Source organism: Peromyscus maniculatus, chromosome 9 (assembly GCF_049852395.1).
Source record: "Peromyscus maniculatus bairdii isolate BWxNUB_F1_BW_parent chromosome 9, HU_Pman_BW_mat_3.1, whole genome shotgun sequence".
NCBI classification, from domain to species: Eukaryota; Metazoa; Chordata; class Mammalia; order Rodentia; family Cricetidae; genus Peromyscus; species Peromyscus maniculatus.
In genome coordinates this window covers 4869532-4895310 of record NC_134860.1, presented here as the reverse complement: position 1 = coordinate 4895310, position 25779 = coordinate 4869532, and the positions used below count along the sequence as shown (strand labels likewise).

General features: G+C 42.8%; 1 protein-coding gene across 1 annotated transcript in view; it reads right to left on the bottom strand.

The window, feature by feature from the left end:
* The window catches only part of Nek4 (NIMA related kinase 4), a 50630-nt gene extending 24851 nt beyond the window's left edge, over window positions 1-25779 (bottom strand). The window contains exons 1-7 of the mRNA XM_006981507.4: window positions 25432-25779; window positions 23269-23535; window positions 20488-20685; window positions 20187-20294; window positions 18042-18196; window positions 11002-11143; window positions 7129-7533 (exon numbers count right to left, since the gene is read on the bottom strand). Of these exons, the coding sequence (XP_006981569.1) occupies window positions 7129-7533; window positions 11002-11143; window positions 18042-18196; window positions 20187-20294; window positions 20488-20685; window positions 23269-23535; window positions 25432-25524 (1368 nt within the window). The 5' untranslated portion in view covers window positions 25525-25779. The remainder of the gene's footprint in view (window positions 1-7128; window positions 7534-11001; window positions 11144-18041; window positions 18197-20186; window positions 20295-20487; window positions 20686-23268; window positions 23536-25431) is intronic.

The following is a 25779-nucleotide window of genomic DNA, read 5'->3' as shown; positions in this document are numbered from 1 at the left end:
CTCAAGTCCAAGTGGATAAAAGACCTCAACATAAATCCAGTTACATTAAACTTAATAGAAGAGAAAGTAGGAAGCACTCTTGAACGCATTGGCACCGGAAACCACTTCCTAAATAAAACACCAATAGCACAGACCCTGAGCACAACAATTAATAAATGGGACCTCTTGAAACTGAGAAGCTTTTGCAGGGCAAAAGATATAGTTAATAAGACAAAAAGACAGCCAACAGAATGGGAAAAGATCTTCACCAACCCCACATCTGACAGAGGATTGATTTCCAAAGTATATACAGAACTCAAGAAACTAGACATCAAAATACTGAACAATCCCATTGAAAAATGGGCTAAAGAGCTAGACAGAGAATTTACAAAACAAGAATCACAAATGGCTGAAAGACATTTAAAGAAATGCTCAACATCCTTAATCATCAGAGAAATGCAAATCAAAACAACTCTGAGATACCACCTTACACCTGTCAGAATGGCTACGATCAAAAACACTAATGACAGTCAATGTTGGAGAGGATGTAGAGCAAAGGGAACATTCCTCCACTGCTGGTGGGAATGCAAGCTTGTACAACTACTGTGGAAATCAGTATGGTGGTTTCTCAGAAAATTAGGAATCGAACTACCTCAAGACCCAGCCATCCCACTCTTGGGCATAAACCCAAGGAATGCTGATTCATACCACAAAGATACATGCTCTGCTATGTTCATAGCAACACTATTTGTAATAGCCAGAACATGAAAACAACCTAGATGCCCATCAACTGAAGAATGGATTAAGAAAATGTGGTACATATACACAATGGAATACTACTCAGCAGAGAAAAACAATGAAAACATGAAATTTGCAGGCAAATGGAACTAGAAAAATCATCCTGAGTGAGGTAACCCAAACCCAGAAGGACAAACATGGTATGTACTCACTCATATGTGGATTCTAGATATAAAATAAAGAACAATCAGACTATAACCCACAGAACCATAGAGACTATATACATATAGCATGGGGGACCCTAGGATGATTGTGCCTTATAATAAGTTTTGGTTTTACTCAATTACTGAGCAAGCCTCAATGAAACATTTCACAATTAAGATGGGAATACATACTGTATCAAGCTGATAATAGAAAGGTGGATAAATTGAAAATTTTGAACTGTTTAAAAAGGAGCCAAACAAACATATTTTGCTGGAGTAAAAAAAAAGGGGGGGGGACTAGGGACTCATCATTCCTCTCCACATTCTATTCTTTCCCTTGTTTTATATATTTTAAATTTTTTATCGGTGGTTTCTGCTGGAGCATCCACTGCAGATAAGCACTGGAGGGCTCCTGTTGCAAATCGCCCTCAGGAACAATGGAAGGATCTTTCTACTAGCACTTGAAGGAGACCTGATCTGGTGTTGATGTAGGCCCGGGGTTCAGTTTATGTCTTTCCTCAGGACAATGAGGTTCCTCTTTGGATTCCTGAGCACTGTGTGCGCCCTGTGACTGCTGCTGAAACCCAACATGACAGAGACCTAATGGGCCATCATGAAAAAAATCTACCCTTCCGATGCCAATGGAGATTGAGAGCCCAATATGGCCAGCTTTAGCAAGCATTAACATAAGCCTAGGAACTATAGCCATGCTTTTGGATTCTCCAGAAGAGCTGCCAGCCTAAGTCATGCTAGGATCAAGAAAAATGGGCCTTGGCAGTTCGTGTTTCTGGAGTTGTATCCATGCCAGTGGATGTCTACATGCTCCAGAAGAGAATTTGACATTGCTGCTGCTGTTGTTGCTGTTATAGCAGTGGCGGCCACTGCTGCTACTGTTTCTGGGATTACCATTTCATAATTGCTTACTACAGCTAGCACAGTGGAGACCCTGGCAGCAAAAGTAGCTACAACAGTTAATTAATCTTTCATCCTATTGGGCATGATAAATTTAATTCAATAGTTATATACATTTCGATTGGCTTTGAAAATTATAAATTTATAAACTCAAGTTCCATTTGCTTTTGGGATACTATCTTACAAGGACTCCAATTTGCAGTAAGGCTCGTTAAGGAAGGGAAAGGCTCAGTTGCCTTTAGCCTTGCTATGGGTGGAATAGGACCTCTGTTGGTCTTTTCTGTATCGAACACACAGATTGCAAGCCCAGTGCCACTTTGAGATCTTTGGCAGCAGTTAACTCTGCAACTCACACACGATTGAGTCTGTATGATAATGAGTCTTCAGAGATGGGTAATTCCTGGGGGGCGCTCACCAACCTAAGACAGAGTGCCTGTGTGGCCTGGGCAGGCGTCTCCATGACGTGGTAAGGTGACCTGCTGACTTCCCACGCAACCTAAGTCAGAAACTCAGTTTTTAGTAGAAGGGGGAACTGTAGGGCCCTGGCCCCCTTTTTGGGTAACTGTTGCCTTGCTTGCTGACCTTGACCTTGATATCCTCCCTATGCTAATTCCCTGCCGGGTTCCACCCTCCTGAATGCTTAAGGGAAGTTCCTTGTCTGTGTATCCTGCATAATGGGTGTTAACAGCTTAGATGCAAGATTGTAAAACATCGGTAGTGAACTTCTGCCCTCCGGGGTTCTCCCATTGTGCTGTCAGCCTGTATTTAAGACCTCTTCCCTCCTTCAATAAACAGCATTCGGAAAGTCTGACTACATTTAGCACCCAAAGCGGGGCACATAAATCCACATAGGGCCTGAAAAAGCTGAAAATAAATTCTAAACACAGAGTCAGATGCAGCTTCCAGGTGACCTCAGTCTCTCAAGCAGGCCAGGTACTTGAAGCATAGAGGTGTGGCCCCTTTAATACAGCAGAGCATTTGAGCAGCCTGTGTGCTACTGGGGCAGGAGATTAGACAGAAGTGCCTGTCCACAGCTTGGACACGGAAGCTTCCCAGAGCTGGGATGATCAGGCTAACAGAGGTGGAGCCAGCCACCAATGCCACGTGCTACGCTAGTCACGCGACAGAGGGACTAGCTGCTGCCTAGCAGTTTAAACTTTGGCTCATGCAGTCCGGGAACACTGAAGGCACTTGGTCAAGTCAGGACCAGACTGAAAAATCCTCTGAACACCTACAGAATGCTTAAAAATATGCTTAGATGCTAAAGAAAAGAAAATGGGTATAGAGAGTCATAATAAATAAATAGTTTAAAAATAATAAAGTGAAGTCTTTAAGAAAGAGTAAAGTAATTAAAAAAATAAGACATGCAAGGATGGGAAATACACAGGGTGTTTGGATCCTGTATGGTGCTTTTTTGACTTTAAATTTTTTGAATGCTGATAAGCGAAGTGCAAACGCTGCTGAGAGACACAGGACTACAGAAAAAATTGCTAAATTAGACCAACCTATATGTTTTAAGAATGTCTTAACTTCAGAATAGAAGTCAGGATATATGTTGCACTGGGGGAGACGTTATGCCTTTGTTTCCACAGGAAACAAAAAACTGTGGATTTCTTCAAAATTAATAAAGACCAGATTTGATTGGAGGAGACTTAAAAATCTTGGCTACAAACATGAGGGAAGGAAACCAAGAAAAACTACAGGACAGGTGACGTATATGCTGATCCCTCGACATGCGAACAGGTCTGAGACTGGATGAGACTGATAAATCTTGTTGGCTACAGAGTCCTCATGACTTATTATTACATGCCATCCTTTCATATGGCATGGATAGAAATTTATATTACAGTTTGGTTATGCAGTCCAAATGGACTTATTAAGTTGATAAATGCCTTTTATCTGCTCAAACAGAACAGAAAGTCATCTTCCGCTGACTTATGCACACTGCACATTCCGTACTTATGTTAATGCAGATATATATGTTACCTTTAAAAGTTTATGTTTTCGCCGGGCAATGGTGGCACATGCCTTTAATCTCAGCACTCTGGAGGCAGAGGCAGGCGGATCTCTGTAAATTTGAGGCCAGCCTGGTCTACAAAGTGAGTTCTAGAACAGCTTAGGACTATTACACAGAGAAACTTTGTCTCAAAAAAAGAAAAAAAAAAGGAAAAGAAAAAGAACAATTATCAAGTAAGGATTACATTTACAATGTCCAGTCCATTTGTATGGAGAAATTACTCTATTATCTAACCTATCTTGATGAGTCCAATGTTATATACCTAAACTATTTTCTATCTTAACTTGTATTAGCATCCTAAAAATAAACATTTTCTTAGATAAACAACTGAAGCTTTTATGTGTCTCCACTTAGAAACTTTACATCACTTTACATCTCTTTTGTGAGTTTCCTTTCTGAATTTGGTAACAAAGAAAACAGTACAACTATCTAGCCTTCAACTTAAGTAAACAGAAAGTGCACAGTAAACAACTTCCCAAACTATAGAAATGACAGAGACATCTGGCTGCCTGGACAGTCACCCAAGTTCCCTCTGCAATGTTGGGGCATCCACCACCACCCAGCTTAATTGTTCTTTTTTTTTTTTTTTTAAGATTTATTTATTTAATGTATGTCTGTATGAGGGTGTCAGATCCTCTGGAAGTAGAATTACAGACAGTTGTGAACTGCCATATGGCAGAGAATTGAACCTGGGTCCTCTGGAAGAGCAGTCAGTGCTCTTAACATCTGTGCCATCTCTCCAGCCCAATTGTTCTTATTGTATATAGTTTTACTGTGTTAAGAGCTAAAACCTTTTGTTTTTAATTAGACAAAAAGGGGGAAATGTTACAGGATTATTTGATCACACCATGAACCCGAGTTTACATTTGCGTTAATAAAATCAACCTTGGGTCAGGAGGCCAAGTCAGCAACTAGTTGACAGAAAGTAATCATAGAGTCACAGGGGGTCTGTAAGACGATAGAGATGCACAGAAAGTAGTAGGGAGGGACTTTGTGTGGTGTGGGTTTTTTTGTTTTAGCGGAGCAGAAAGATGCTCTCTCTTGGAGACATAGGCAAAGAGAGAAGGTCAGCTAGCTAGTACTCAACCTCTCTGAGCTAGCAAGTTTTCACCCCAGCCTTTGACTCCCAAGTCTTATTGGTAAATAGAATGATAGTGAATCAATTAAAACCTATATTTGCCAGTAGTGACATAGTCAGTGCCTGAGGGAACAGAATTCCCACCAAGCTGTGGCCTGAGCGGAGCCGCAATTGCTAGCTGAAACAGCAGTGGATTCAAGTGCGGTCTCTGTGCTGACAGAAGAACAGCGCTGGCCAACAAGGCTGGAGACGTGGAACAGCAGTAGAGGACTTGCTTAGCCTGAATTAAGTGCTGTGTTTGGTCACAGTATTTAAACAAACAAACAAAAAAAAGATGTTCTTGACAAGTCCTGACAAAAATCTTGGACAAAGTAGGTCCCGCATGCATCACTACTGGAAAGCAAATGACTACAGTTGCTTTAGAAAACAGCCTTGCGGTCTCTTAAAAAGTTAAGACATGGTGGGGTACTAGAGAGATGGCTCAGTGATTAAACCCACTGGCTACTCTTTCAGATGACTCAGGTCAACTCCCAGCATCCACACTGTAGCTCACAGCAGCTATAACTCCAGTTCCAGGGCTCTGATGCCCTCTTCTGCCCTCCACAAGCAACAGGCACAAAAGTGGTACAGACACACATGCAGACAAAACACCCACGTGCATAAAATAAACATTCTTTACAGTTAACATAGGTACAGTAAGATGGCTAAGTGAATAAAAGCTCTGCCATGAAAGTGTGATGACCTGATTTTGATCCCTTGAACCCATATACAAGTCAGAATTGACACTTTAAATTGTCCTCTAGCCTCTACACCCAGGCCATGGTGTCTGTGACACACACACACACACACAGGGCTGATGAGATGGCTCAGTGGGTAAAGGTCTTGCCACCAAACCTGACAACCTGAGTTCGGTTGCCAGAACCCACATAGTAGAAGAGCTCCAGCTTTCATAAATTGTCCTCTGATCTCCACTTGCACGCCACAGCACACACAGGCTCCATATGCACACATACATGCACACAAATGATTTTTTTTTTTTTTTTTTTTTTTTTGGATTTTCAAGACAGGGTTTCTCTGTGTGACTTTGGAGCTGTCCTAGAACTCACTCTGTAGACCAGGCTGGCCTCGAACTCACAGATATCTGCCTGGCTCTGTCCCCTGAGTGCTGGAATTAAAGGTGTGTGCCACCACCGCCCAGCAATTTTTTAAATATTATTTGGAAAAAAACACACAGGAGCTGGGGAGATGCTCAGGGGTAAAGAGCACTATGTTCTCTTCCAGATGTCCTGGGTTCGATTCCCAGCACCCACATGGTTGCTCAAAATTGTCTGTAACTCCAATTCTAGAGGATTCAACACTCCTGTCTTGCCTCTTCAGGCATTGCACACATAAAAATAAACAAACTTTAAAGTAGCACATACACACAGATCCACAGCAGGGCTAGAGACTGAACTCAGTAGTAGAGGATTTGCCTAGCCTAGCATGTGCGAAGCCCTGAGTTAAATCCCCAATAACACACACACACACACACACACACACACACACACACACACACACACACACACACACAAATCAAAGCATTATACGTAGATACATACAGGGCAACATACTAGACAATAAAAAACATACTGGCACGCAATGCCATGGATAAACTTTGAAAACATAAAACATTATGTAAGGTCAAAGAAACCAGGCACAAAAGGCCATGAATAATTTGATTCTATTTACATGAGATGCCGAGAATTGGCAAATCCACGGACATGTGTTACCATGGGCTGCAAATGAGGAAGAAAGGGGAGCGACTGTCGCTGTGCATGGTTTGGTTGGCTTGTGTTTGTTGTTCTTTTTAACGGGTGATGAAAATATTCTCTAGTTTAAACTTGCATAACAAACAACCGACATAACCATATCTTTGGGTTTTATTAATAATTTAAAAATTACGATTCGTTTATTTATTTTATAGGCATGAGTATTTTATCTGCATGTATGTATGTGTACCACATGTGTGCTAGTGCCTGTGGAGGAGCTCCTGGCACTGGAGTTATGGATGGTTGTGAGCCACCACGGGGGTGCTGGGAGCCAAACCCAGGCCCAGCGCAAGAGCAACATGAACGGAACCATCTCTCTAGCCCCACACCTACACCTCTGTAACCATACTGCCTGTTTCTTTCCTCTGAAAACCACTCCTGTGTATCACTCACCTGTTCTGGCTTTTGGTCTTTATTTGGGGGCTGCAATGGCTTCAGTGGTTCATCCCCATCCCCATCCCCATCATCAGAGGACCGTCTGGGAAGCAGATTTTCAGGCTGATCGCTGGACTTGTTACCACCCTGCAGCCGCTCCTTCTTGTCTGGGGAAATACTGCGTTGACTGTCGACTTCATTAGAGGCGTCCGACTGTTTTGGTCGACTCTGCTGAACTACGCCATCATTTGCTGAGTCCCCCCTCCCTGCAGGTGAGATATCGAGGTTTATCTTGCTGATTGTGGCAAGTGACTCTGCAGTATTGTCCATGCCTGGCTTGCCAGTGTGGCCTTTGAGGCTAGCAGGTGATTTCAAGGGACCAGTGGCCACTGGTTTCTCCTGGGACAAACACTTATCTTCACCCTGGGTGAAAAGATGTTCTGAAGTTATTATAGTACCTCATGCCATATACAAAAATCAACTCAAAAGGGAACAGCAGGTTCCTCAAAAAGTTAAACATAGAATTACCATTTAACTCGGCAATTCTACTTTTTGGCATGGATTTTATTTTTATTATTATCATTTTTTAATTTTATGATCATTGGTGTTTTGCCTGCATGTATGTCTATGTGAGGGTGTCAGAAGCCCTGGAACTGGAGTTTACAGACAGGTATGAGCTGCCATGTGGATGCTGGGAATTGAACTCTGGTCCTCAGAAGAATAGCCAGTGCTCTTAACCACTGAGCAATCTCCTCAGCCCTATGGCATGCACTTTAGAAAAATAAAAGGAGGAACTCAAGCAGGTATGTGGGCCAATGATTCCAGCATCATTATTAAAAAAGAGTGTGCACAGTGGCACACAACGTATTCCCAGTGACTGAGGTGGTGGGCTGAAACAGGAGGACTATCGTGATCTGAGGCCAGCCTGAGGACTCAGTGAGTTCCAAGCTACCCAGGGCTATATGGCAAGACTCTATTTTAAAAAAGAAAGAAAGCTGAGCATGGTAGCACATGCCTTTAATCCCAGTACTCGGGAAGCAGAGGCAGGCATATCTACAAGTTCAAGGCCAGCCTGGTCTAGATTCTGTGTTCCAGGACAGTCAGAGCTAAATAACAGAGACCCTGTCTCCAAAGGAAAAAAAAAAAAAAGATAGAAAAAAAAAAAAGAAGAAGACAAAGTAGAAACAACCAAAATGTTTATCAACAAATCAATGGACAAATGTGGTATATATAAGATGGTTTCTGCGAGTACCCACACATGGCATACACTTTCACACAAACATATACAAAGATATAAACTTTTTTCTAAAGGGAAGGGATGACATTCTAACAAATGTTATCAAACAGATGACCCTTAAAAGAAGCTAAGTGAAAAAATCCAGATTAAAAAAAATACTATATATAGCCTTTAATCCCAGCACTCAGGAGGCAGAGGCAAGCGATCTCTGAATTCAAGGCCAGCCTGGTCTACAGAGAGAGATCCAGGACAGCCAGAGCTAAACTGAGAAAAACCAAATATATTTGTATATGTGTGTGTATGTGTGTGTGTGTGTGTGTGTGTGTGTGTGTGTGTGTGTGTGTGTAGTATGATTCTATTTATATAAATTGTCTAAAGCATGAAAATTCATTGATATAGAAAACAGATAAGAGGTTCCTAGGCTCTGGAGATGGGGATAGGGAGCTAGAGCTTAATGAGTAAGGAGCTTCAGTTCTGTACGTTGGAAGAATTGTTGAGGTTAGTGATGAGGGCTATATCACAGCATTATGAAAATAATCAAGGACACTGGACAATATGCTTAAGAGCTGTTAAAATACAGACTGTCAAGATAGCTCAGCAGGCAAGGGCATATGCTGCCAAGTCTGATGACCTGAGCATGACCCCCTGGAACCGCATGGTGGAAAGAAAGAACACACTCCTATAAGATCTCTCCCTCTCTCTCCCCCCTTGTTTCTCTTTCTCTCTCTCTCTCTCTCTCTTTCTCTCTCTCTCTCCCTCTCTCTCACACACACACCAAAGTAAATACATACATACATACATACATACATACATACATACATGCATGCAAAGAAATGTCTTTCCAAGGTCTGGGCATACAGTTTAGAGATAGGGCCCCTGCCTACCATGCACGAGGTTGTGGGTGAAAACCCTAGCATTGGTGGAGAGGGTGTTTACAAATGAAGGAAAAAGCACACGATCACCTCAATAGATGTAGAAAAATCCTCTGACAAAATTCAATACCCTTGCATGATGTGGAAAAACAAACAAGGGCCAGAGGAAACTACCCTAAGATCGTAAGGCCGTGTGTGGAAAATCTAAACTGCACATTGTGCTTAGTGACCAAACGAAGAGGCTTCCCTTCCAGGTCAGGAGCAAAGGGAAGTTGCCCCTCATTGCTTTCCCTTGACATAATACTGTCGGGGACGGCTGAGCAGTTAGGCAAGTAAGAAGGAGGCACCTGCACTAAGGAGGACGTAAAGTGATCTGTCTGCAGGCGAGATGTTTGTATGTAAAAGCCCTAAAGATGACACACAAAGACCCCTCTCTCTCCCCCTCTCTCTCTCATACACACACACACACACACACACACACACACACACACACACACCAACCTAGTAGAACAATAAATTTAACAAAGTTCTGTGAGTTTGTTGTTGTTGTTTTTTCCTGCTTCCTCTGTAGTCTTGGCTGTCCTAGAACTCACTCTGTAGACCAGGCTGGCCTCAAACTCACAGAGATCCGCCTGCCTCTGCCTCCTGAGTGCTGGGATTAAAGGTGTGCACCACCACGCCTGTCTGATATTGTTATATTAATATTTACTAATAAAAATGGAACCCTAAGACAGAAAGTAATATTGGTTGGTGAGAACATGAAGAAACTGGAAATGCAGAATGATACAGCTGCTGCAGAAAGCTGTGTGGTGCCTCAAGGGTTAAACACAGCCTTATCACTTGACCCGGCTTTTACACACAGGTAGACAGCCCCCCAAAACTGAAACCAGGTGCTCAAGCACTGGTCCTAAATGTTCACAGCAAGACTCACCAGTGAGAAGAACCCAAATGTCTACCTATGGGTGAGTGGATAAACCAATGTGGTTTATTATTCAGACCTCAAAGAAATGAGGTATTGGTATATGCTGCATGGATAAATCTTAAAAACATAGTAACTCAGACACAAAAGGCCACCAATTATATGATTCCATTTTATGAAATATTCAGGAAAGGGAAACGTATGGATAAAGACAGAAAACACTGGTGTTTGGCAAGGTAGGGGAGGCTGTAAACAGTGGCAGCTTAATGTGTAAGGAGCTTCCTTTTGGTGATGAAAATATTGTGGAACTAGAAAAGTGATAATTGTAATTTGTGAGTGTGCTAAATGCCCATGATTATCCACATTATGTGGGCTTCTGTGGGGCTGCAGAGATGGTTCAGCAGTTAACGTTTGCTGTGCAACCATGAGGACCACAGTCTGCATCCCAACACTCACACACCAAGCCCAGCAGCCAAACATGCTTATAACTTCAGCTCTAAAGGATCCAGGGCCCTCTTCCAGGCCCCACAAACACAGGTGTCACATTCTCACACATGAGAGTATATACACACACACACACACACACACACACACACACACACACACGAATAAAATAGTTTAAATAGTTTTTAATGTAAATTTTATCTTAAAAAATAAAAGTTATTGTATTGACTTTGTGAACAATTTGACAGTCTACTGCAGATAAAGTAAGAAAAAAGACTGACCTTCACCAGTATGCTTTCTTGAAAACCAGAAGTTACTGCATAATGAATCTCTAGAAAAGCAGTCACCGACACATAAAGTTGTTCACTTAAATGACCTGCTTTCATACAGTCCCCAAAGCATTAGCACAAGGAGCATACCATGACGTGTGTGGTGGAGCCCTCAGAAGGGCATGGCTGGTAGTGAATCACTTCGTGATTGGATTCTTCCTTTCTGGAAACTACAGCAGCAGCAGGCTTGGCTTTGGAGTCACAGTTTTTAACATTATTTTTGGAAGTTTTTCTTTACAGGGAAGAAAAGAAAGTAATATTATCAACACAGTGATGATTGACAGTTTGAAAGAATATGTGAAATGTGAGTCTACAATACAATGGCATCATTTTACAGAGACTGTCTTGTCAAAACCTAGAGGGCATTTTCTAAGACATTTGTCTTCAAGATAATCAAGAGTATAAGAAACAAGAAAGCCCCCCCCCCCAAAAAAAGGCGGGCGTTGGTGGCACACACCTTTAATCCCAGCACTTGGGAGGCAGAGACAGGTGGATCTCTGTGAGTTCGAGGCCAGCCTGGGCTACCAAGTGAGTTCCAGGAAAGGCACCAAAGCTACACAGAGAAACCCTGTCTCGAAAAACCAAAAAAAAAAAAAGAAAGAAAGAAAGAAAGAAAGAAAAAGAAACAAGAAAGCAATCAGAGACCCAAAGGAGGTTAAGGAGGCTTAAGAGACTTGAGAACTCAATGGGATATTGTATCTTGGATTGAATCCTGGCACATAAAGCAGAAACATTAACAGAAAAAACTAGCAAAAGCCAACGAAAGCCTGAGGTTAGTTAACAGTAATGTACCAGTGTTGGTTGGTTTCTTAGATTTCTGTTTTGTTTTGAAACAATCTCCCTGTATAGTTCTAGATGTCCTGGAACTTCTGCATAGACCACACTGACCTGGAACTCACAGGGATCTGCCTGCCTCTGCCTCCTGAATTCTGAGATTCATGACATGCACCACTATACCCAGACCTGGTTTCTTACTTTTAAAACACTCTTAAATCACATTTATGGAGGCTGGAGAGATGGCTCAGAGGTTAAGAGCACTGACTGCTCTTCCAGAGGTCCTGAGTTCAATTCCCAGCAACCACATGGTGGCTCACAACCATCTGTAATGAGATCTGCTGCCCTCTTCTGGCATACATGCAGACAGAACACTGTATATCTAATAAATAAATGAATCTTTAAATCACATTTATTCATTCATTCACTCATTCATTCATTCATTGTGCGAATGTGTACACAAAAATACACACATGCGATCAGAAGACAGTTTGTGAGTTGCGTCTCTCCTTCTGCCATGCAGGTCCCAGGACTGAACTCAGGGCAGCAGGCTGAGCGGCAAGCACCTTTACTTGCTAAGTCAGATCAACAGTCCTGGTTTCTTACTTTTGACAAACGCCCCATGATAATAATCTAAGGTGCTAATGGTAAGAACTCGAGGGAGGGTCTAGAGGAACTCTGTACTATCTTTATAACTTTCTATAAATACAAATTCCAAAATTTCTATGAGAAAGGAGCTCACACACGGAAGGACCAGGATAAGTTTCCTCTTTTAAGTTCCACATGTTTACAGTAATATAATATCACTATTATTTTGCAGACTTTCAGAGTAAAAATAATTGGTTTATATTCTCTAACTTGCAAAATAAATGTGTACAAAAATAACACCTGAACTGCTTAACGGACTGTCTGAATCCCAGGAAAGCAAGGAGATCTGAGTCACAGAAGGCCAATTAGAAGTGATGTGAACAAGCCAGGCAGTGGTGGCACACACCTTTAATCCCAACACTTGGGAGGCAGAGGCAGGCAGATCTCTGTGGGTTCAAGGCTACATAGGTAGTTCTGGGACAGCCAAGGCTACACAGAGAAACCCTGTCTTGAAAACCAAATAGAGAAAAAGAGGAAACAGAAAGGCAGTGGTGATGAGCTGGAGTGGTGGTACACATCTGTAATTCCAGCACTTGGGACACTGAAGCAGGATACCAAGAGTCCAAGTTCCAGGCTACAGCAAGACCTTGTCTCAAAAAGGAAAATGTTCATCCCCTGAGCATCTCTAACATTGCCTCTTCTCCTCACAAACTTATCTTGCCACAGGCAAAAGTAAGCTAACAAGACCGTGACAGTCTTGTACGACCCTAAGTCTTAGATACTCAAATATCAGTTTGCTAAAAGTAAGACCTGTGGTCAAAGAAAGGAATTCCTTTTTTCTTGAAAAGTTATGTGATGAGAAACCCTTTGAACGCATAGAAATTTGAGCATCGTTTTTCATATATGACCATTTTCTTACATGGAGAATAATTAAATGGTTTAAAAAATCCCATGTATTCATGTCTTTGTGATACACGTGTGGAGGTCAGAGGACAACTGGTAGGAGTTGATTCTCCTCCACTGTGTGGGTCCTGGGGACTGAACTCAGGTTCTCAGGATTGGTGGCAAGTGTCTTTACCTGCTAAGCCACCTCACTAGTCCCTCTAAATGGTTCTCTAGGTTTTTGATTCAACAATTACGCAAATTTTAATATCTGCTGTGGTTTGTTTCTATGATACTGGGATTTAAATTCAGGGCCTTGTACACCATGAGGCAGGCATCCCACTACTGAGCTAAATGCCCAGCCCATTTTTAATTCTGGGGCACACCGTGAGATATTCCTTTACACTGTGTGAAGATGTGTCACTGCGACTGGTTTAATAAAGAGCTGAATGGCAATAGCTAGGCAGGAAGAGGTTAGGTGGGACTTCTGGGGACAGAGAGTCCTAGGAAGAAGAAAGGCGGCATCTTGAGCCAGACTCAGGGAGAGTAAAACATGCAAGAGGAGAGAGAAAATCCATGAGTCACGTGGCAACATGTAGATGAACAGAAATGTGTTAATTTAAGTTATAAGAGCTAATGGGACAAGCCTAAGCTATAGGCTGAGTTTTCATAATTAATAATAAGTCTCCGTGTCATTTTTTGTGAGCTGGCGGCCCAAAGAGAAAATTCATCTACTTATGGTGCCCAACATGGGGCACATATTTCCACATAGGACCTGAGAAAACTTAAAAAGAAAAGTTCCAAAGACACAAACATGGTGTCAGATGCAGCTTCCTAGTTCCAGTCTCTCAGGTGGGCCGTGTTGTACAAAGACAGGTTTCCCAGCCACTGCCTGCAAGTGCACCATGATCTAAACTGCACCATGGGTTTAAGGTTTGACTCATGTGGTCAGAGAATGCTACAGGCACCCAGTAAAGCATAGTCCAGATAAGAAAAGAAAAAAAAAGTATGGACAGTCACAAAAAAATTAAAGAAAAAAAAAAGATAAAGTCTTTAAAGAACAAATAAAATAATACAAAAAGGATAAGCTACATAAAGATGGAAAATACACAGAGAGTCTGTATCCTATTGTGTTTTGTTGATGTTAAACTTTTTGATTGTTGATGACTGAACAACAGCTGCTGAGAAACATTAGATTATGGAAACTGCTAAATTAAACCAACCTATATATTTTTAAAATGTCTTACCTTCAAAATGAAGGTCAAAAAATATGTTGCATTGGGGGAAAGTTCTGGTTTTGTTTCCACAAAAAACAAAAGGCTATGGATTCATTCAAGGTTGATAGAGATCAGATTTGACCAGGGGAGACCCCCCTGAAAATCCTGGCTACAGACATAAAAAAAATAAATCTAGAAAAACTACAAGATAAGTGATGTAAATTTTATCTGCTCAAACATGAAACAAAAAAAAAATCATCTCTGGTTAGCTTGTGTACCACAGATAGTCCATACTTGTGTTCACGCAGATATATATGTTTCTCTTGAAAGTTTGTGTTTTCAGAGCAAGGGGACCAGACACCAATGAAAACAGGTGGCCCAGGTGATCCAGCCTCTCAGATGCCTCTGTTGCAGTTTCCTCAGAGTTCTACCCAGAACAGCTTCAAGGCTGCTGGATGAGATGGTCCAGCCTCACAGACTGTTCTAGCCAGGACTGCAGATGAGCCTTGTGCTTTCCCATTGCACAGAGACTTAACAGTAAATATTATGGCTAGTTTTCCCAGGACTTGACCATTATCCCAATTTTCTCAGGTTCCATATAAAGACGTTGTCACTCCTAGACAACAGGAAACAGTCTAGAGAACACGACACCCACATTCACAAGAGGTGGGATGGGTGGTTTTTTTGTCATTTGGTGGGTTATGGATGTTTGTCATCATTTAGGGAGGTTGGTTACAAGTTGTTATTGGTCATGGTCAAGAAAAAAGCTAAACAAAGGAGATTAGATTCAGGGATCTCTTTCTGAAGGGAAAAGGGGGGAATATAATATAGAAATGATAGAATAAAGGGGTAAACTATTGAATCTACTTTTATATTAAAAAAGCAACTACTAGTCTTAAATATTTTACATTGATATGAGTTTTTGTATATTGATACAAATTTAAGGTTATTTTTGTTATAGTGTATATATGTTTCTATTCTTGTTTAAGATACTGTGCCTAGGCAGCTCAATTAAAAATATAAAGTTTTAGCCGCGTGGTGGTGGTACACGCCTTTAATCCCAGCACTCGGGAAGCAGATGCACGCGGATCTCTGTGAGTTCAAGGCCAGTCTGGGCTACAGAGTGAGTTCTAGGAAAGGCTCCAAAACTACACTGAGAAACCCTGTCTCAAAAAACAAAACAAAATATTAAAAAATTAAAAAATAAAGTTTTAATCTTTAAAAACTATTTAGGCTAATAAAGAATGCAAGTTAGTAGTAGTAGTCACCTATAACAATCAAACTTGTAGTCATATTAGATATGTTTTCAAGGTTATATAGAGATACATTTTAGATAGATGATCTTCAAACACTTCAAAGACTTACAGAATATGCCATTCAAAATGTTTTAATAATACAAGGCTTTCATGACAGTGAGCCATGTCTGCTCCTGGCAGCACTAATTTATTTCAAAAAGGGATGATGGGCATTGAAAAACCTCCATATGAAGTTTGCTTTCTTTGTGGAAAATGCTAGCCACTGGGCAAAGAAACTGCTCTTGCCTCAACTGGACAAGCAGGACATAAAAGAAAGCGAGTGCCAAACTTTACCAAGACAAGGTAGGACAGTCCTTCAAAATTCCCGATTTACAGAAAAGTCTGTCAGAGAGTCTAGGCCTGCAGGTCAAAGATGGATACTCCAACGTTACAGAGGAACCTTGGGGTAACTATCTAGGCAGCCAGATGTCTCTGTCATTTCTTAGTTTTGGAAGTTGTTCACCCTGTACTTCCTGTTTACTCAAGTAATATTTTATCCTTCTTGGGTCTCTGATGGGGATTAAAGACTAGATAGTTATAGTTGTACAGTTTTCCTTGTTACCAAATTCAGAAAAGAAACTTACATAAGAAATATAAAGTTTATAAGGTCAAGAAACATAAAAGTTTAAGTCGTTTACCCAAAAAGATGGTTTAAGGTCTAAAAAGATAATTTTAGGATGATAATACAAGTTATTACAAAAAATAGTTTAGGTATAAAACTTTGGACTAAGGATAGATAATGGAATATTTTCTTTAAATTTGCCATATGCAAATGGACTGGACATTGTAAATGTAATTCTTACTTGATAATTGTTCTTATTGTATATAGTTTTACTGTGTTAGGAGTTAAAAAACTTTCTTTTTTATTTAGACAAAAGGGGGAAATGTTTTGGAATATTCCTTTTCCCTGTGTAAAGATATGTCACAGTGATGGGTTTAATAAAGAGCTAAATGGCCAATAACCAGGCAGGAGGTACAGTGGGACTTCTGGACAGAGAGAGCTCTGGGAAGAAGAGAGGAGGATCACAAACTGGATGGAGAGGAGGCAGGACAGGCAGCACAGAGCAAAGGTAGCCGAGCAATGTAAAAAGCATAAGAAATGAGGGGGAATTTAGGTTATAAGGACAAGCTAGGAACAAGCCTAAGCTAAGGCCGAGCTTTCACAATCAACAAGTCTCCCTGTCGTTTTTTTGGGAGCTGGTGGCCCAAAGAAAAGTCCGTCTACAGGGACAAGGTCTCACTAAGTTGCCCTGGCTGGCTCACTCTCTAACTTGGGCAGGCTTTGTTTTTGTGATCCTGAGTAGCTTGGATTATAGGCCTGTGCCACTAGATCTGACTAACATGTATATAAAAGGTGACAGAATATGCCACCCTAAGAAATGTAACTTTGCTGGGTAGTGGTGGGCCATGCCTTTAATCCCAGCACTCTTCAGGAAAGGGAGGTGGATCTCTTGAATTTGAGGCCAGCGTAGTTTACAGAGTAAGTTCTAAGGACAGCTAGGGCTGTTACACAGAAAAACCCTGTCTCAAAAAAAACCAAAAAAATTTAAAGAAAACAAAATAAAAAACTGAAAGCTGATTGAATTGAAATCTGTAGACCTCAGTAAAGTAATTCTAATCTTCCTTTACCTCTCCACACAGCTCCTTTTCACAGTCCCCGTTCTTGTTAGTCTACCACAGACGCATTACATTTTACTGCTTCAGGGACTTCCGATTATAAAACTTTTTTTTTTTTTTTTTTTTGGTTTTTCAAGACAGGGTTTCTCTGTGTAGCTTTGCGCCTTTCCTGGAACTCACTTGGTAGCCCAGGCTGGCCTCGAACTCACAGAGATCCGCCTGCCTCTGCCTCCCGAGTGCTGGGATTAAAGGCGTGCGCCACCACCGCCCGGCTCCGATTATAAAACTTTATTCTACTTACGAAACATAAACCTTTTATTAAATAAATTTTGTTGCTTTCCTATGCAAGTTAAATTCTGAGGCCCAGGCCAAAAAACACCAAGAGGGTAGAATTTTGTCTTCTTATATGCTCTAATCATGTAGTTTTACTTTTTGTTTAAAAAAAAAAACCTCACCATAAATTTTTACATATGAAAATTTAGGGGGGTGGAGAGATGGCTCAGCAGTTAAGAATGCTGGCTGTTCCTCCAGGGGACCTGGGTTCAATTCCCAGCACCCACATGGCAGCTCACAATTGTCTGTAACTCCAGTTCCAGGGGATCTGACACCTTCACACCGACATACATGCAGGTGAAATGCCAAAGCACATAAAATAAAAAAAAATAAATAATTTTTTAAAAAAAGGAAAGAAACTTTAGGAGCCACCCTCTTTTGCCCCCTCAGCATAGCCCAGCTTTCTGTAAGGGAAGTATCTTACGCTTTTGTGGCCTCCAAAAATAAGGAGATTTGGTGTTTTATATAAGGCTGCCTCAGAATGCTCCGCACAGACGGTCTTTCCTCAGGCCTCCTGCTCAGCATTGTCCGGATCAGCTCGGCCAGCTCCCGGCTATAAACTTTTGGCATTGGTGGTAACTGCAAAGAATAACAATACTATAATTATGATTAGTGACATTATGAAACAAAGTAAAAACTGGCAGGCTTTCCCAATACGTAAAAATCATTACAGTATATAAAAGTATTAATATTTATTAATTTATTTAAAGTAATATACCCACAAAAGAAGAAAACAGCAGGCATATTAGTTTATGAAAAGTGTCTGTTCTGGTTATAATAACACGTTATAAGAATACAATAGTATCCCTTCAGCTCAGCCATCCCATCTGAGGACTCTGTCCTTCAGATAGAAACACAAGTTTCTTCTTCTAAATTTTACTTATTATCAGCATGTGTGCATTAATGAGCACGCGCACATTCAAGGCAGAAAACAACTTTGGAAGTGGGTTCTCTCCTCCCACCATGGGTTCTGGGGATCACACTCGGGTCATCAGGCTTGTGCTGCAACCACCTTTACTCACTGGGCTATTTCCCAGGCCCAAGAGCACAAACGGGACTTAGGTACCAGAATCTTCAGTGCAGTGCTGGTCCTGCAGTCGTCAGTAACTAGAAATGAGTGTTCGGGTACAGAGGACTTAGGAGTGAGCTGTGCTACAGTGGTGGTTTGAATGTAATCGGCCGCCATAAGCTCATGGAGAGTGGCACTATTAGGAGGTGAGGTTTGTTGGAATAGGTGTGGCCTTGCTGGAGGAAGTGTGTCACTGTGGGGAGGGCTTTGAGGTTTCCTGTGGTCCGTTGACTTCCTATTGCCTGCAAGCAGAGATGTAGCCAGCACCATGTCTGCCTGCATGGCGCCATGCTCCCCACCAGGATGACAATGGACTGAACCTCTGAACTGTAAGCTGCCACCACAATTGAATGTTTCCTTTGTAAGAGTTGCCATGGTCATGGTGTCTCTTCACAGCAATATTCTTCCCATAAAACACTAGGCAGCTGCTTAAAAGTAAAAGACAAGTACTACAACTAATCCAAAAATGTAAGCTGGGTCCCACCACTGTGTACAGTGAGATGCCATTTGTTGCTTGTTCAGACTACTTGTGTATAAGTACATGCACACCCGGAGCTATATCTGTTTCAAAGACAGAAAAGAGGGGCCTTGGAATAGATTGCTAATAGTAGTTATCAAGAACATGAAAATGGAGAAGTTTTTATTCCTTTTTTAAACTGAATTCTTTAAATAGTAAGATTGGACACAAATTTTGAAGAGTTTCTATTTTTATTTTATGTATATTGGTGTTCTGCCTGTATGTATGTAAACACATCACAAGCGCAGTATCAGCAGAGGCTGAAAGAGGGCTTCAGATGCCCTAGGGTCTGCAGGTGCATAGAGCTGAGAGCTGCTATGTGTGTGAGCAGTAGCATTCTTAGCCAATAGGCCATCTCTTCAGCCCTACAATTGGAAGATTTTACTCATATACTTTAAAAAATATTTTTCATTGAGTCTTTGGGTAATCTTTAAGTCACTGCAAAGGGCAACCAACCTCAGGGAAATAACATGAAGTTAGTATTTCTGGCATCCACATCATATTTAATACATTCTGCAATTCTTAATCAGTTACTTGCAATTCTGACAAGTACCAAAGAGCACATTCTAAGAGGATGGATTTGTTGTAAATAGAGCTCACTCAGTTATGGGCTGCTGGGAGATAGCGCCTATGCATCCTGCAGTCAGTCCCAGGGAGAAGTTTTCAAACTGCCAGCTCTCTGGAGTCAATCAGCTACTTTTATATATTAACATTAAGAGAAAACCAAATACTTCTCAACTTCGACCTTTTCCACAGAAGAGCTCCTAGAGTCCTACTTATTCAGCTGGTAGCGATGGATATTAGTCCGTTAATCAAAACCATTAGTGAGAATTGGGGATGTAGCTCAGTGATGGAATGCTTGCTCTGCACTTGCCCTGGGCTGGACCCCCAGCACTGAAAAGGAATTCAATTATTTCAACAATAGATATTTACAAAGCTATAGTATATAGACCTTGTCCAATTAGTTCTAAATTATTTTTTACCTTTCCTTCAATAATCCGATAAACTAAAGAATTCATGTCTTTTGCATTAAAAGCGTGCTTCAGGGTGGCCATTTCATAGACACAGCATCCCAAAGCCCAGACGTCAGACTACAAAAGAAGAACAGTAAATGGTTAATGTTGAATGTCTTAGTTACATTTTTCCTCTCAGAACAAAGCATACATTTCCTTCCAACTGATTCACAGTTAATTCTGATTTAATTACTCATACGGCTCTGAAATTCTGGTCTCTCCCAGAGGCCAGGCCAGGCAGGGCACACCTTTACAGCTGTGCGCATCCTACCTTATAGTTGTAGGGCTGGTTTGAGAACAGCTCGGGGCTCATGTAATAGGGAGTGCCGATGAGGGTGCTCGCCATGTCCCCCTGGTGCTCCAGCACTCGGGCAATCCCCAGGTCGCCCACCTTAATGATGTTTGTTCTGGTTAAGAAGACATTCTGAGTTTTCAGATCTCGATGAAGGATGTGTTTCTCGTGTAAATACTGAGAAGATAGAAAAAGTTTTCATTGTATGTAAGTATACTAATTTATTTGTTTATTTCCAGCTTTTTATATACACCACCAGTAATTACTTAAGTTAAACAGCCTTAGTTGTCTGCCAACCAAAACATTACTGTTCTATAGGCTCTAAATAAAAAACTACCTTACAACTTTCAAAGTAAGAGAAGTGAGTTCCAGGCTGGGGAGAAGGCTCGGTTGGCAAAACGCTCGGCACACAGCAGGAAAAGCCGAGTTTATCCACCAGCACTCTGTAAAAAGGCAGGCACGCTGGTACACTCCTAGCCTGGGGAGGTGAAGACCAGAGAATCTGGAGCTCGCTGCCACGTAAGTGCATTTCACATTCAGTGTCTCACACTTTCACATCCAGCTTCCACACATATACACACATATGTGCATATGCATGTGCACACATCCATGATCATGTATACACACCCACACAAAATTAAGTTCCACATATTAGTTGGCCTGGTACCTTCTGCAATTATTTACTGATGCCTTGACAACTCTATCATTTTTAATAATATTTGGATCATTTAAATATATGCTTATAAATCAGGCATGGTAACTTAGGCCTATTAAGACCAACACTTGGAAGGCTAACACAAGATGGCTGCTGTAAGTCTGAGATTATCTTGAGCTATATAGTGAGTTCTAGGCCAATCTAGACTCCAAGAAAAAAATAAAAATGTATAAACTCCCACCGAAGGTGGAACAACTTATCCAGACCTATGAAATCCTAGACAACATTTTAAAGTACAAAGCATCACTTTTACCTCAAGAGAGCATGTGAGAATTTAAACAAGGTCAGTTAATTCCGGACAAATAAGCCCCGGGCCTGAGAGATACTTCAAACACAGTCTCACTCGGGGATGTGCATACTAAAACACAAATCTGTTCTGCATTTTCATCCACTCTGCCACAGCAACAGGACAACCTGAGCCACACAGTACTGGAATACTAACTAGCCCAGCCATCTTTCAAAATGACTTAGCTGACCAACTGATAAGGCACATGGTCATCCTTGGTTTTTTAATAAGCGGAGCTGTTACTGTGCAAGAAAGTTCACTAGGCATGACAAAACCCATTATCAGAGCAGAGTTTTACAGAGTTTTATTAGAAGGGATTGGGGAGGGACAGAAGAGAGCGTGACCAGGCCTGTGGAAGAGACAAATACAGAGAGAGAGAGAGAGAGAGAGAGAGAGAGAGAGAGAGAGAGAGAGAGAGAGAGAGAGAACACGAGAAGGAGAAGAAGAGGAAGGGGAGGGGTCTGTGATCCACTTCTTATGGCTTCCCCTGCACATGCGCATATGGGCTTACGCACAGACCGCATGGATTACATAGGACTTAAGGCCCCTTGCTTGGCTACTGAACTGTGCCTGTGCGGTCACATAGCTGGGGGAGTGGCCGGAATTCCAACACTAAGGACATTTAAAAAAACAAACAAACATGTTTCCCCCATGTAAGCACGTGAAAAGATGTCTTCCTAAAATATGCAGACACTGTCCTGGGGCTGAGCCATTCTAACCTCAGAACAAGGCCGCTTTTACATTAAGTGATAAGTCTTTGCACCCTGAAGGCCTCTCCGCAAACCCAGCAATCCAAATTAAACCAAATCAGACTGAATTGGAAAAGACCAGGTTTAATGGGCAAAGCGTTTCTGGGTTATTCCCAGCCCCTCAGAAAGGAGACTGGGACGCCAGACCAGAAGAACCATGTGTCTGTTTTCTGAGATGCAGCTTATATACCCTGTGGGCGTGGTATTGAGCCTCTCTTGGGGAGGAGCTGTGTTTGGGGGGCTTTGAAGGGGTGGGTTTGGGGAAAGAGATGGGAGAGGGGATGAGGTAGATCTTCCACCAGAACATTCCACTCTTTGAGTATAGGGATGCCAGGGTGCCAGGGGTTGAGGTGGAGCTCAAATCCAAACACAAAGTATGCTCAGCAAAGACCAAGGACCTTGGTGCCTCTCAGCAAGACCACAAAGACCTCAGCAAGTCCTGGTTATAGTCACCCTGACACTGCTGTAGAAAACGCCACTCTTATGCCAGGCAGTGGTGGCCCACGCCTTTAATCCCAGCGCTCGGGAGGCAGAGACAGGTGGATTTCTATGAGTTCGAGGCCAGCCTGGGCTACAGAGTGAGTTCCAGGAAAGGCTCCAAAGCTGCACAGAGAAACCCTGTCTCGGAACAAACAAAAACAAAGAGAAAACGCCACTCTTTACGGAGCAGGCTGCGAGGGGTGGAGGTGGGTAGGCATCAGGAAAGTACTTGCTGTGTAGCATGGGGACTTGAATTTGAATCCCCAGCACCAGGTTAGAAAACAAAAAGGGCAGGGCTGGAGAGGAGGCTCAGCCGTTAGGAGCACCGGCTGTTCTTCCAGAGGTCCTGAGTCCAATTCCCAGCACCCACATGGTGGCTCACAACCGTCTATAGTAGGATCTGATGCCCTCTTCTGGCATGCAGGTATACATGCAGACAGAGTACTCATATACACAAAATGAGGCACAGGAAAATGCCCCTGCTGCCTTCCTGCCACACTGCACCCACAGCAGTCTATGAGTGACAGTACCTGCAAAGCCATGGCGATCTGCACAAACCACTCCACCACCCGACTCTCAGGCAGAAGCTGCCCCTTCTGCTCCTTGAGCTTCCGGTATAGATCACCTCCTTCGCAGAAGCCCATGACGATGTAGAGCAGACCATCTCCTCCCTCCCACGACTCTTTGTAGGTGACAATGTTGGGGTGCTTCAGCTGAGACAGGAGCTGGGCTTCCTGCTCGGCAGCTCGGCGCTCACGGCTGGAAGCATTTCGGAGGTTCAGCTTTTTGATGACGTACTAACAAAGAAAATGAATACTTTCATAAGGTGCAAGCAAACAGTTCTCTAGCTTCAGAAGTAGCTAAGAGTTCTCACAAATGTCCAGTCCTCAAAACCAACCTTCTGGAGCCTATCAGATAAACTACTGGCTTGTTTTTCAAAAGGCATAAAATTGCCAGTTGGATACATTGAAGAGGAAGTGGTAGGAAGATCTAAAATCATAAAACTGGCTGGGCAGTGGTGGCGCACACCTTTAATCTCAGCACTCTGGAGGCAGAGATAGGTGGATCTCTGAGTTAGAGGCCAGCCTGGTCTACAGGGCAAATTTCAGGACAGCCAGGGCTACACAGAAACCCTATCTCAAAACAAAACAAAGGATAAAACTGGGGAAACTATTTGCCCCTGACAATTGTGCTTTTTCCCCCAGTGCTGGACTCAAACTCCAGGCCTTGTACATGCTAAGTAAGTTCTCTACCAATTAGTCCAACTGATGATTATTTTCCGAAGTCTGACTTATGCCCATTCCAGGTCACAAACAAACTACCCTTTCCCTCTGCGTTTTACAGTTTCTCTGACTCTACAGTCCCAGCTACGTTGAAGACTAAGGCAGCAGAAGGGTTACTTAAGCCCAGAAGTTTGAAACCCAACCTGGACAACAGAGCCTATCTCAAAAAAGGAAAAAAAATACAAAAATTAATAACGACTAAAAAGTGAATCCAAGATAACATACTACTAGACAAAAAGGGAAAAGACTCCTTAACCTCTAAATTCTCCCTACACAAGGCAATAGATATAGCTTAAATAGGTGTATGAGACACATTAGATACTCATGGCCCAAAAAAGGTTAAAGCATCATTGGTCCTCCACATAGGACATCATTCCCATTTAAAAATAAAATATTTTACTTAATATAGTGCCCTCAATCATCTCCAAGATCACATACTCACTCCTAAATAAACACATACACAAATGTGCTTCCTGAAGTTCAAAGCACTGCTCAGAAAGAAGGGTTATTATTATCGCTACACTCTTAGTCTTAGCACCCATGTCCCATAGTTCCCCGGGGGGGGGGGGGCCTACTGAGTCAAACTTATGAGAAAGCTTGTGTTCTCGGCAGAGAACCTAGCGTGTGCGGAGAGCGGGTCCTGCACTTGGAGTGTGGGGGCTCTCTCAGCTTGCTGCTGCACCTGGTGTGGCAGTACTATGAAATGCCACTTTCCAGTTTCAGAGCCGTCCCTTTCTGCAAAACATTCTGTGGACACCCTGGCAGCGAGTCATACTGAAGAACTGGCTCATGAGCCTTTGGGAGACAACACACTTTACACAAAGAAGGCGTGACATCAGATATGAGTTCTGGAAAGATCACTGCCGCAAAAGGGATGGGCTAGAGGAAAGAAAAGAGGCGACAGGGCCTCGTCGGGAAGGAGCGGGCATTTAGCTACCAAGAATGGTGTCCTGTATTGGGGTAGTGCCAAGAGAGATGAGCATGCCGGTTTGGTCTGGTGACAGACGCATCAACAGCGTTGGGAGCACTAAAGATAACTGTCACGAGTCCGGCTTCGGCAGCTGCATGGCTGGTCAAGCTACGCACTCAAACAGGGACTCTGGGAAGAGCTGGCGAAAAGATGAGCCAAGCTTTAGTAGAGCAAGCCACACAGGAGAGGGTGCTTCGCAGGTGGTACCGAGTTAGGCCCCTGCTCTCATGGAATTGTACGGCGACAGGAGGTTTGCAGACAAAGTGCACTAGTGACTACCACAGAGGAGACCAAGTTTGGGGCTACTGTGGTGGAAGGATTGGGAAGCTGACCTCGAATGGAAGATGAGTCCCCTGCCCACTCGGGACCTCCTGTTTTTGGGGCTGCCCTCGGCGCACCCCCTCCCCTCCTCGCCCCTGGCGGGGTCCCCAACCCCCGACCTGCTTGCCGTCCGGCCGATGCTTCACGAGCGTCACCTCCCCGTAACTGCCCCTGCCCACGACCCGCACGTAGCAGTAGCTAGCCTGGGGCATGTTCCCGGAGGGGGCCCACAGTCGGGAAGCGGCGGCAGCTGCGCGGAAGGCAGCGGGAGGCCCCGCTCATGCCCGGCGGGAGGCGAAGTCCTCCATCAACGCGGCCCCGTCGGGCCAGGAGCTTCGAGGCCCGGCCCACCCGGACGCCGCTACCATAGCAATACAGGCGGTGTCGCCCTGCGCATGCTCAGAACTGGGAGCCCCACCATAGAGCCGACATAGCAGCCGCTAGAGCGGCTCCGAAAGCCTCGGGAG